We start from the raw sequence: 12,375 nt of genomic DNA, 5'->3' as shown, positions 1-12,375 counted from the left end.
ACTATGTCTTTCACCTCCCCCTTCTTCTACCACCTCCTCCCTAAACATATTTGTTATCTTGCTAGAACTGACACGCTGTATAAAACTCAGGTCAATACAAAAAAAAAAAAAAAGAAGAAGAAAAGAAAAATGCCCCACCGCTCTAAAGGTCATAAAAATTTTTATTAGTGACTTAATAGTGATTAACAAGGTTGTAAGATAAGTGGGATACAATTCCACACAGTTCCCACCATCAGAGTCCTGTATCCCATCCCCTCCTTTGGAAGCTTCCCTATTCTTTATCCCTCTGGGAGTATGGACCAAAGACCTTTATGGGGAGCAGAAGGTGTAACTGCTTCTGTAATTGCTTCTCAGCTGGACATGGGCCTTGGCAGGTGGACCCATACTTCCTGCCTGTTTCTTTCTTTCCCTAGTGGGGCAGGTTTCTGGGGAAGCGGGGCTCCAGGACACATTGGTGGGGTCGTCTGCCCAGGGAATTCTGGTTGGCATCATGGTAGCACCTGCAACTTTGGCGGCTGAAAAGCAGTGAGCTACGAAACAGGAGCTAGAGGTCTATTTTAGGTATGTTCCGAGGCGGCCCATGATTTTAGTGATTTTTGCCTGAGCCTGATAGCTAGCACGCAAGCGGACGAAAAATATTATCTGGGGAGAAAGTGTGAGGGTTGAGAGGAATAGGAATAGAAAATTGGATTAGGGGCCAAAAGTCATTTTCAACGGGCATCTAAAGTGAACCCATTTTGCTGTTTTGTTTTCTTTTTCTTTTTTCCCCTGGACAACCGACTTTGTGGTGGACATGGTTATTTCAAACCAGGGTTCTATACTAAGACCCAAGGAGGTTGTAAAAGCTCCTTTGAACCCCACTGCTCGGTGGAGACACTGAGGACTCCGCTGCTTTCCGCTCTTGCAGGGCAGCCGGAAGGTCACTGCAGCCGCCGGCGCCCGCACCCGCCCGTGAACACCACGCCCCGCGCGCTGCTGGAACGCTGCCTGTGCACAGCGTAGGGTCCCCTGCGCTTCTGAACCCTCCTGGCTTCAGACGGCTTCCAAACGGAGGTCCCAGCCATTGCACACTACGCGTCTCCCAAGATGCAGGCACCGGTCGGGTTTGGGTTTTGCAAACCCGCCTACACACAAGCCCCATTGCAGAGCTGAGCGGAGATCCACAACTGCGCCTGCGCAGAGGTGACCGCTCGGTGAGTAATTTCCAATCCACGCGATACCTCAACGCTCTCGCAGGTTCCCGGACCAACGGTTTGCCAACCTGGAACATTCTAAAGTCCCGCGCACGCGCTCTATGAGACTTAACGCCGGGAGGCTCATTCAGGACCACGCCCCTTTCCATCGGAGCAGTCACCGCCCTCAAGTTTTGCCAATCATCCATTTCTTCCCTCCGGCTACCTCGCAACAAGCTTCTGATTGGCTGATTTCAGGGACGAAGACTGAGAACGGGAGGCGACAATAGGCTGGAAGGCGAGTCCATCCTTCCCAAAGAGGAAAGTGATTGGCTGGTACTGCTGTCCAATCAGCGGCGGGTGGTCGGATTCAAACGGGCAACGTTGGAACGGGAGTCGGTTGGTCTCAGTCGAGTCGGTTGCTCTGTGGTGACGTGGTGTGTGTCCCTTTGCTCCTTCCCTTCTGCCGCTCCGCCGCAGAATGGCCCACAAACAGATCTACTATTCGGATAAGTACTTCGACGAGCACTACGAGTATCGGTGAGTGCCGGGCCGGCAGTGGGCGCAGACTGGGGCTTCCGGGGTGGAAGCCCTCGGCTCGGGGCTTGAGAAGTGGGGTGGATGTGACTGGTTCTGGGGGCGGAGGCGCAGGGTTCGAGCCGGGGCAGGACGGCCGGGGCCGCGCTGGGGTGGAGATGGAGCCGGGTCTGTGAGGGGGGTCGAGCCGGGACTGGGGGCGAGCGGAGCGGACGGACGAGGCGAGGGGCCGCGGGGCCGCAGTGCGCCGCGTCTCCTTCCGAAGCCAGCGGCGGGTCCCGGCCACCGGAGGCGACTCGCCGGGCGGAGGAGTCGGGGCGGCCTGTGGAAAGCGGAAGCGAAGGCGGTTTCTCTCCGGGAGGGACGGAGCTCACCGACACTATGTCTGAGGGGGCGGCGGGGGCAACCCTCGGGAAAACCCTCGGACTCCACCAAGCCCGTCGCAGAGAGTGAGCAAGCGGGCCGCGGGGCTGCGGCGCACCCGGTTGAGCTCCCGGGGACCCGGGTTCGAAGCCCCCGCTCCCCGGCCGCAGGGGCGGGAGGGAGAGCTTTGCAGGTGGTGAGGCGGGGCTGCAGGTGCCCGCCGCGCTCCATCCCGGCCTGTGTCTGTCCGGTAGACAAAGGCGATCACCACAGAGTGGCCTGGGCGCTGCTCCGGGGTCTGCGCTTCACGGGTGGCGTGCCCTGCGCTCTCTTCTCTTCTCTTCTCTTTTCTTTTCTTCTTCTTCTTCTTTTTTTCCCCTTTTTCCCTTGCTTGCCAATGCAAAGACTGGCCGAGGGATTTTGGCTCCTCGGGGCGAGGGGGGTTTTGCACCCAGGCGCACACAGGTGTGGAAAGTGACCTGTGGGCGCCGGGCGGTGGTGCAGCTGGTCAAGCGCTCTCGTCATGGGGCGCGAGGACCCGGGTTCGAGGCCCACCCCCCACCCCCCCCCTCTTGTCTCTTTCCTGGTCTGTTTCCCGCTCTCTTCTCTCTGCAATACAATCAAAAAGTGAAGGGATGGTGTGAACCGAGCAGCATGGTTGTCCGGGCGGAGGCCCCGGGGCGATCACGGGCCTCCCCGCCGGGAAAAGGCCGCAGGGGCCGCAGGGCTCGGCCGCCCCGTGTGCGCTCCCGGGAGGGACGGGGTTTCTCGGGGCGGCTTTACCCATGAGGGCTCTCCGCCACGTTTGATGTGAGCTCGAAAACAAAAAGCAGCTCGGCTTAAACAAGTACTTCAATAAAAGCTGTTCACAGTGCGCAAAGGGATTTGGCCTAGTGGCTACTAGTCTTCCCCGATGTGTTTCAATGGCTGCGATGAGACGTGTCTAAGCAGAAAAGCCAGACCACCCCCTGGAGAAGTTACTTTCTGGACAAGGTTACACTATCGTTGCAAGTCAACTCCTGCTGTCAGTTGGTAGGAACCCGATAAGCCAGATTGTACTGGTTTGGACTAAGTGGTTTGTGTTTGACTGTCTTGTCCTTAGAATTAGTGTCGATACTTTATAGCCCAGTACTAATGCTTTTCTTTTTTTTGACCGAAGCACTTTATAAAACGCTAATAATGCCAGTACGTGATTTTAAAATATATTTTTGATTTTTTTTTTTTTAATTTGCTAGGACAGAAATTGTGATGCTAGGTAGGGAAACACACACACACACTTGTGGCACTGCTTCAGGTCTTGTAAAGCCTTGGATTGGTTGTCCCTGCCTATGGTAATGTGTGCACACAACCTCCAGAGTCACCACCAAGCCCCTCCAGAGAGAATTGTGAAGAACAGTCAGTATTGATTAAGTGTTGTTTGGGGAGCTGGGAGAGTTGCATATGGTGGGGAATCATGTAGTATAGATTTCCAAGGTTAGTGTTTATTTTTGCCAGCATGTGATTATATCTTTTTTTAATTTGTTTTCTTTTTATGCACCTGAAAACTTAATTCTGCTGAATGATACCTGAAACCAGTGTTTAATACACTGATAAATTTCTGTAGGTGTGCATGAATATAAAAGCTAATTAGCCTTACACAGGTTGACCAACAGTTAAGTGTTGGGGGTAGAAGTAAGATGACAGCATTAGTAGAGCCTTAAAATTAGTTTGCAGCAAATACGACATTGAGGATAATTTGACTTGGTAAACTTATGGCAGCCTGCCAACCCATACAGTAGTGCCCGCCCCAAAATTTATCTTTTTGTTCTTAACAGTGTTTTACAGAATTACAAGGTATAGCTCCACACCGCACCCAGTCCCAGTTCCCCGTCCTCATAATCTCACTTTTATCCTGTAAATATTAGATTGTTAGGGGAGCTAATGACAGTTGTCACACAAGTAGTTTATCTCCCCATGATAGATGTTGGGACATAACTTCTCGTATTAAATTACTTACATAACCAGCCTTAGACTAGAACTTAAGTTGAGCCAGCATGGTGCTGGTACCAGCTGACAGGTTCAGTTTTCCTATGTGCCAGAAAGTGTGACTAGATTGTGCATTTTGTCCTGTAGCTCCAGCTGGTATCTCATACTTTAGACAAGAACTGGTGGTTACGTATGATTCTGTGTAAAACTTACTGCTGCTGGAAATGGTAGAGTGGGGCTAAGAATTGTAGTTTTATGGAAACCTTTTTTATTGTAATAAGGGAGTCCAGATGTATTAAGGACCTCAGAAGTGGTCCTGGGTGGTGGCATACCCAGTAGAGCACACACTGTAACTATGCACAGGCTGTGGGTCCAAGTCCTGAAAATTGCACTGAGTGGTGCTATGGCTGTCTCTTTTTCTGCTCTGCATCTCTGTCTCTTAATCAGTAAAAAGGTGTCAGGGTAGATAGGCCACCAGTTACAGTGGAGTCCTCTTCCAGCCGCCACTAAGCCTCAAAAGTAACGGTGGGGGAAAGAAATCAAAAGCTAGGCCATCAAGATAGCTCAGCCCAGGTGGATAGCCTCAGTGGTTCCCTGCTATGTTTGTCTTACACTGGCGCTGTGGTGTCTTTCCCTCTACCGGGAAAATCAAACCCGAGATGAAGACTAAGATGACAATGAATTTCAGAAGCTGAAATTGTCAATTATAGTCTTAGTTATTTGACACTGAAGGATATTACAGGTTCTTCTAAGAAACCAAATATAATTTGGATCTAGGTCAGTGAAATATAAAGCATATAGGAAATTTTATCTTTTTAGATTACAGTGCTGAGTAAGGAAACACATTGTTTCCTTTTTTGTGTAAAAGGCTACACAGGGCTGGGCAGGTGACAACTCTGCATTCATTGGCCATCCTCAGTGCATGTTCCTTCTGTGGTCCAACAGTGGTCCATGCGGCCTCTCCAACTCATTCATCACACATTGTGAGCATTTCATAACCCATACGAGTAGAAAAGTTGGGCCTGATCTTTTGAAGCTGCTTTCCACTTTGAAGCTGCCTGTTTTCTGCTTATATCTTAATGGCCAAGAGTTTATCACATGACCAAAGATAACTGCAGTGGAAATTAGGATGTTTCAAATATCCAGTGCCTGATTTAGTTCTGGAGATTCTGTTCCTCAAGATTAAGATCACTAGCTTGTACTCTGTTAAGGAAAAACAAGTTAGTCCTAGTCAAATGCAGACGTGCTTTTGAATTACATGCCTGCTTGCTTTCTAGTGGCAGAGGCAGAGAGAAAGTGTGAAAGGATAAGGCCTTAGCACTAAAGCTTCCTTCAGTGCTGTGGGGCTAGGCTCTAAGCTGGATTGCGGGACAAAGCGACACACTATCAGTGCTATTTTACCTGTTCTGAATTGTATGCTCTTACCTCTTTAGTTTTTGAACATGACCCATTAGAAACCAAGGTAACAGTAATCCTGAGATTGATGTCACTGCTAATGTAGCAGTTTTAAATAACTTGGGGGGGAGGCTGGGCTTCTTTGTTTTGGATAAATACTGAATGGTCTAAAGGTAGGTTAGGTATAGGGCTAGCCTAGTAGCTTGCTTGGATAGTGACCTAAGTTTACAACCAGCCCCCACTGCACTGGAGGTGCTACGGTTCCTTTCTCTGCCTCTTTAATGTTACTCATCTGAGAAAAGTCATCCTGGTTTGGTGAAGCCCTGGTGATGATGAAGACAAAGGCGTGTAAAGTGATGGTCGTGGCAGAGACCTAGTTAACACAGAGCACTAACAACTGGTTCTATTCTATAACTAGGCATGTTATGTTGCCCAGAGAACTTTCCAAACAAGTACCCAAAACCCATCTGATGTCTGAAGAGGAGTGGAGGAGACTTGGCGTCCAGCAGAGTCTAGGCTGGGTTCACTACATGATTCACGAACCAGGTAAGTTCGATTCTGAAAGCGTTATTCTACCTGCGGAACAGCTGAGGTCAGTCAGTCCATAGCCCTTTTCTATGTATGCTGTTCAGTTCTGTACTGTATATAGGAGGTGCTTTTCAGCCTTGCATTTAAAGGATATTTGTTACCTAATGAATTCTGTGGCTGGGTTGACAGCATAATGGTTATGCAAATACTTTCATGCCTCAGGCTCTGAGCTCACAGGTTCAGTCCTCAGAACTTTTGTGTAGTCAAAGCTCTGCACCACAGTTATGCAAAGACTTATGCCTGAGGCAAGTCCCAGGTTCAGTCCCCTGCAACCACCAAAATTGAGTAGTCCTCTGGTTATAAAAAATTTAGGTGCCTAATAAACTGTACCAAAAACTTTGTAGGTTATATTTGGGTTATCAATCTGAAGGATTTAGAATGCTTTGGACAAAAATTTGAAAGCTGAGTTAGATGTAAAGTTCCCTGTTTTCCATTTTTTAAACAAGAACATAACTTTGAGATAACGCAAAGCAACTGAGCAACTTAACTACCTCCCCAAAGTAGCTTCTCTATGCCACCCACCCCTTTTCACTAAGGAGGGAAGAGCTTATACTGCTGGGATGTTGACTGCAGTTGTATACTATTGAGAATACTTTTGAAGTAAAGCTTGAATCAGATACCTCAGGTGACTTTTATTTGCTTACTTGCCATGTATTGTTTTGTGTGAATTGAGAATTCTTTTAATTTTGAATAAATTAAAATGGGTAACCCACTGAAGTGCTGTAAATGTTTTCTTTTCACAGAACCACATATTCTTCTCTTCAGGCGACCTCTTCCAAAAGATCAACAAAAATGAAGTATAGGAGACAATCAGTTAAATCTTTTCCAAATTTAATGTATATGTGTATATAAGGTAGTATTCAGTGAATACTTGAGAAAATTGTACAAATTGTTCATCCATACCTGCGCATGAGCTGTATTCTTCACAGCAACAGAGCTCAGTTAAATGCAACTGCAAGTAGTTCCTGCAAGATGTTTAAAACAAAATTTCTTCTAGTCTGTTTTTCTCTCTTAATATTTAGTACCTGTTTGACTTTACCTGTTATGTTTTGTTAAATAAAGTTTGTATGTTGCATTTATCATCAAAGTTACATCGGTTTATTTTCTTACAGTTACTTTTGTGGGTGTTAGGTGGTTTCTATTTTACAGTTTGAATTCTGAGGAGGTTATGGTTTAAAATAGTTTGAGTAATGAGAATTCCATAGAAGCCAGTTACGTCTGATTTGCCAACCTGGATCTAGAGAAATGTCCAGAGACTCCACTTGGACAGAAAGATTAATTCATAATCAGTTCTCTAGGTTGCTTCCAGTTATCTAAGAATTGCCATTTCTAGAGATATTTTGAGAAGTCCATTTCTTCATTTGCCCGTCCTGTGTTTTTATCTGTCAAACCGCTTTTTTGGCTACCAGGGAAGTGCTTGGGGATTAATGTAAGCAAAAGTTTCTCTGCTGGAGAGATTTAAAATTTCTGAGAGGTGCTCTTGGCACATTGCCTACTAATGAGCCTGTGCAAACTCAGGCATGAGTCCCTGTCGCCTCCTGAGTTATCTCGCTAACTGCTGGCGAAACCTAATTTTATTTTTTGTCAGTGTTTGACATCACTTTCAGATAAAGCAAAGGGAGGAGATACCACGATAAGCACACTTTACAGTGGGTATATAGGAGTGTGTGCAACCAGCTTAGTTAGCAGTGAGCATGACAATGTACACTATCCAGCTGAGCTCTTTTTGCCACCCCAGAGTTTTTAAAAATTAAAAAAACAGCCAGTATTATATCCCAGCCGTAATAGGATGATGGTGAGGAAGGAAAAGAATTTCCAGTATAGACATGGGGATGTTTTACTTAAAAAGCAAGTACTGTGGTGAACAATGAGACCACAGCCAGTAGCTAAAGGAACCAAGTTTTAAGTGTAGGATGAGGAGTATAGCAACATCTTGTTCTGTTGCTAGCAGGAAGTGAAGTTCTGAGCAGGCAGGCATCCATGTTGCTTATACTATACAGCAGCTAACAGGCAGATTCCATCCTTGCTGCCAGCAGGAGGAGCAAGACCGTGTAAAGTGGTAAAAGAAAGGGTAAGTGGAGAATGCAGACAGCAAGAACTCTATCCTGGGTTATATGTCTTATCAGTCCTCAGTAGTTGCTTTTACACAACACACAATTCAGGTGATCAGCCTCCTAGAGCCTATTCCTGTCCCCAGGGGCCAAACCCACAACTTAGGTCCAGTGCAAGCAACCCAACAAAAGATGCCAGAACTCCAGTTCTGAGGAAATGTGCAACCTTACTTACTGCCAGGTTGATAGAAACAAGATCCCACTTGAAACATGGCAAGTTGGAGCTGCCTTCCTATTCTACAATCAACTCTTGCCCCCCATGTACAAGGGGCAAGAAACAGCATAGCAGGTCAGGGTAGATAGCATAATGGTTATGCAGGGACTCATGCCTGAGGCTCCAAAGTCCCATGTTCAATCCCTCACACCACCATAAAACAGAGTTGAGCAGCGGTGCTCTGGCAAAAAAGAAAAAAAGTGATCTGGGAGGGGGCACAGTGGATAAAGCACTGGATTCTGAACCATGAGATCCCGAGTTCAATCCCTGGCGGCACATGTACCAGAGTGATGTCTGGTTCTTTCTCATGAATTAATACTTAAAAAAAAAAAAAAAAAAAGCCTCCAACCCAGGGTCTTCAATCAGCTCTTATTGCTTAGCGGACTTGCATCCCTCCACATCTGCAGCCTGCCCTCCCCTCTCTCCACCCCTCGTCCTCAGAGAAGTACACTCCAAATCTACCTTTGCCAGCGTGTTTTCTGATGGCTGGGAGAGAGCAGTCTGACATTCTTTCCTGAAAGGTTAGTGCCTGAGCCATGCTGGTTTTGTAGGTCTGTTTAAGACTCAAGAAGGAGAGTGTTCCCACAAACCAGCTTCACTCCAGGGGCACCAAGCCCTCCTGCCCAGTCCCTGCATCTTGGCAGCATCTACTGCCTTTGCGGGCAGCGCCTCCTGCAAGCTCGCCGCGCTGCGGGCAGCCTTCCCGCCTTCATCCCCGCATGCTCGCTGCACGTCACCGCGCAGGCTCAGAGCGGCCTCACTGAGCCCGCCGGAAGCAGAGCGGGCCGGGTCGCGTTTCTGTGACGCATTTCCTCGCGTCGGATCTGAAAGCGGAACTGCCTAGTGGAAACGCGCTGGCGTCCAACCCCCCAGCCGAAGGGGCGGCTGCTGGGCCCCCCGACCAGCCCTCAGAGCCAGCAGCCATGGCCTCGGCAGGGCCGCGGGGGCCGCCATGCGAGGTGGGGACAGCGGCGCGGGCCTGAGGCTGGGCGGGCACGGTGCGGGACCGCGGGTGGGTGGCCGCGGGGCTGGCCTCGGTGCGTGCACGCCCTGCGGCGGGGAAGGCGGCGAGGCCGGCCGGCGGCCAGCGGACCTGGGCGGGTCGCGAGCCTCCGGAGCCGCTCAGCGGGCTGCTCGTTAAAACCTGGGCTCGGCGCTCCGACCATGGCCGCCAGGTGGAGCCCTGGGAGCCGCAAAGTCCCTATTGGACTTAAAGCCCTGGGTGGAAATTGTAGGTGAAGGAAGATTTAATTACCTTGATGAGTCTATTAAACATAAAACCGGGAAATCGGGCGGTAGCGCAGCGGGTTAAGCGCACGTGGCGCAAAGCGCAGGGACCGGCTAAGGATCCCGGTTCGAGCCCCCGGCTCTCCACCTGCAGGGGAGTCGCGTCACGGCGGTGAAGCAGGTCTGCAGGTGTCTGTCTGCCTCTCCCCCTCTCTGTCTTCCCCTCTCTATATCTCTCTGTCCTATCCAACGACGACATCAACAACAATAACTACAACAATAAAACAAGGGCAACAAAAGAGAATAAATAAATAAAATTAAAAAAACATAAAGCCATATTTCAGGTTTTTCAAGAATGAAATTACAAGAACTCATGGTGATAAACAGCTTAAGGGGAAAAAAAAAAAAACCCTCACTGATCCATTCCGTGAAAAGCAAATGTTTCCTCTACCTCTTTTGAGAGACACTTGGGCACTGCGTTCCGAGAGCTGCAGTATATGTGACGGCCGACAGTCCAAGGCCGAGCGGGGCCAAACACTCCAAATCCTCAGCCCAGGGTGAAAGTACGGAAGGAAGAGCTAGTGGTGGTCCCAACTGTGATTTGGCCTTGAGTTGTTCCCCCACGTCTGGTTATTCGTCCATCTGTTTTACTTCTCACATTTGGCAGGCCACTTTTTCAGGGGGAAAGCGTTTGCCGCAGAAACTGAGCACAGCATTTCTTGGTTTTAATGGGTAGATAATTGAACATCAACATTCCAGAGATGAACTCAGCGATTCTCTTGGGAGCTTTGGTTTGTTTACCTTGGCTGTTCTCTATGTAGCCAAGACACCCTCCCTCCCTTTTACTTTTTTATTCTTTTTTTTTTTTTTTTTTTTTTTACTTTTTATTCCTCAGGGTATCAAGTTGTCAGCAGATGTTAAGCCATTTGTCCCCAAATTTGCTGGACATAATGCGACGTGGCCAGAGTCTTCAGAAGTTCGGGGGTTCCATAGCAGTGCGACTACTTGCTACCCATGTGTTCAGGAACTACCGGTGCCTGAGTATGTATCCTTCTAAAAGCTTGGCCTTCTCTTTATTGTCTTGGCAGCTTTATTTCTGTATTTTATTTTTTAATATTTATTATTCTCTTTTGTTGCCCTTGTTGTTTTATTGTTGTAGTTATGTTGTTATCGAGGTCGTTATTGTTGGATGGGACAGAAAGAAATGGAGAGAGATGGGGAAGACAGAGAAGGGGAGAGAAAGATAGACACCTGCAGACCTGCTTCACCGCCTGTGAAGCGACTTCCCTGCAGGTGGGGAGCCGGGGGCTCCAACCGGGATCCTTATGCTGGTCCTTGTGCTTTGCGCCACCTGCACTTAACCTGCTGAGCTAGCCCGACTCCCTATTTCTGCATTTTAATGGTGATCAGACTTTTGACTTGTGCTGTGGCAAACATGTGAAAGTTCTCTTGGTGACCAGAGGAGATGCTTTTCAACTAAGAAGCATCTGTGAGGAGTCACTGTGCCCTGTGCCCCAAACTGGAGTTTCGCTCTCCTTTCTCCATTCTAGTATTTTGGGCAAAGAAAGTATACAGACTATCTTGTGTTTATTAGTGCTATTTTGGTGTTCAGTTTTTGTATATTATTTAAAACGTTATTATGTATCTGATAGGAGATGAAATGGAAAGATGAAGCAGAGGGGAGGGCAAATGGGGCAAAGAGAAATCCAAACAAAAATTCTTGGGAACATATTTCTTTAGGATTTAACATTTGAAATCCTTGTTAAGGGGGCAGGGGAGATACCATAATCGATATACAAAAATCTTTCATGCTCGAAGTTCTGAAATCTCAGGTTTAACCCTCAGTATCACCGTAAGTCAGAGTTCTGTAGCACTCTGGTTAATAAAAGGAAGAAAGAGAAAAAGAAAATATTTTATTTTTTATTGCTTCCAGGGTTATCACTGGGGCTTGGTGCCTGCACAAATCCAGTGCTCCCAGTGGCCATCTTTTCCCTCACCTCATCCCTCTCCCTTCCTTCCTTCCTAGTTTATTTGAGAGGAGAGAAGAATTGAGAGGTGAGGGGCAAATGGAGAAGGAAAGAGAAAGAGAGGCGCTTGTATTACTGCTTCACGGCTCATGAAGTGTTGCCCCTGCAGGTGGGGAGCAGAGGACTGAACCGAGGTCCTTGCTCATGGTAATGTGTGTGCTCAACTGGTTATGCTAACGCTGGCCAAAAGAAAATTTTGTTGGGGGAGTCGGGTGTTAGCACAGAGGGTTAAGCACAGGTGGCGCAAAGCGCAAGGACTGGAGTAAGGATCTGGGTTTGAGCCCCCAGCTCCCCACCTGCAGGGGAGTCACTTCACAAGCGATGAAGCAGGTCTGCAGGTGTCTTTCTCTCCCCCTCTCTGTCTTCCCCTCCTCTCTCCATTCCTCTCTGTCCTATCCAACAACAACGACATCAATAATAACTGCAACAAAACAACAAGGGCAACAAAAGGGAATAAATAAATATTTAAAAAGTAAAAAAAAGGGAGTCAGACGGTGGCGCAGGGGGTTAAGCGCACGTGGCGCCAAGTGCAAGGACTGTTGTAAAGATCCCAGTTCGAGCCCCCGGCTCCCCACCTGCAGTGTAGTTGCCTCACAAGCGGTGAAGCAGGTCTGCAGGTGTCTGTCTTTCTCTCCCCCTCTCTATCTTCCCCACCTCTCTCCATTTCTCTCTGTCCTATCCAACAACAACGACATCAATAACCACAACAGTGTTAAACAACAAGGGCAACAAAAGGGAAAATACAAAAATTAAACAAAAAAAAAAAAAAAGTAAAA

At 48.0% G+C, this 12,375-nt stretch overlaps 2 protein-coding genes across 7 annotated transcripts in view; both read left to right on the top strand.

The window, feature by feature from the left end:
- Window positions 1-1,545: 1,545 nt before the first annotated feature.
- Window positions 1,546-7,107, top strand: CKS2 (CDC28 protein kinase regulatory subunit 2). The gene is made up of 3 exons (XM_007539890.3): window positions 1,546-1,712; window positions 5,851-5,978; window positions 6,764-7,107. The coding sequence occupies exons 1-3, from the start codon at window positions 1,654-1,656 to the stop codon at window positions 6,814-6,816; spliced, it is 240 nt and encodes a 79-aa protein (XP_007539952.1). The 5' UTR covers window positions 1,546-1,653; the 3' UTR covers window positions 6,817-7,107.
- A 2,065-nt stretch (window positions 7,108-9,172) lies between these two features.
- Window positions 9,173-12,375, top strand: part of SECISBP2 (SECIS binding protein 2) — a 35,621-nt gene continuing 32,418 nt past the window's right edge. For all 6 annotated transcript variants that reach the window (XM_060200536.1, XM_060200535.1, XM_060200534.1 and 3 more), the window contains exons 1-2: window positions 9,173-9,304; window positions 10,468-10,613. In XM_060200536.1, the coding sequence (XP_060056519.1) occupies window positions 9,269-9,304; window positions 10,468-10,613 (182 nt within the window). In that variant the 5' untranslated portion in view covers window positions 9,173-9,268. The remainder of the gene's footprint in view (window positions 9,305-10,467; window positions 10,614-12,375) is intronic.

Source organism: Erinaceus europaeus, chromosome 10, assembly GCF_950295315.1.
Source record: "Erinaceus europaeus chromosome 10, mEriEur2.1, whole genome shotgun sequence".
In the NCBI taxonomy this organism is placed as follows: Eukaryota; Metazoa; Chordata; class Mammalia; order Eulipotyphla; family Erinaceidae; genus Erinaceus; species Erinaceus europaeus.
This window is presented reverse-complemented; position numbering and strand designations above follow the sequence as displayed.

Bases quoted from the DNA above. Each gene is read 5' to 3' on its own strand.
- CKS2 (XM_007539890.3), top strand. From the start codon at position 1,654: ATGGCCCACAAACAGATCTACTATTCGGATAAGTACTTCGACGAGCAC. The intron at 1,713-5,850 runs GTGAGTGCCGGG...TTCTATAACTAG, and splicing joins GACGAGCACTACGAGTATCG to GCATGTTATGTTGCCCAGAG. The intron at 5,979-6,763 runs GTAAGTTCGATT...TTCTTTTCACAG, and splicing joins CTACATGATTCACGAACCAG to AACCACATATTCTTCTCTTC.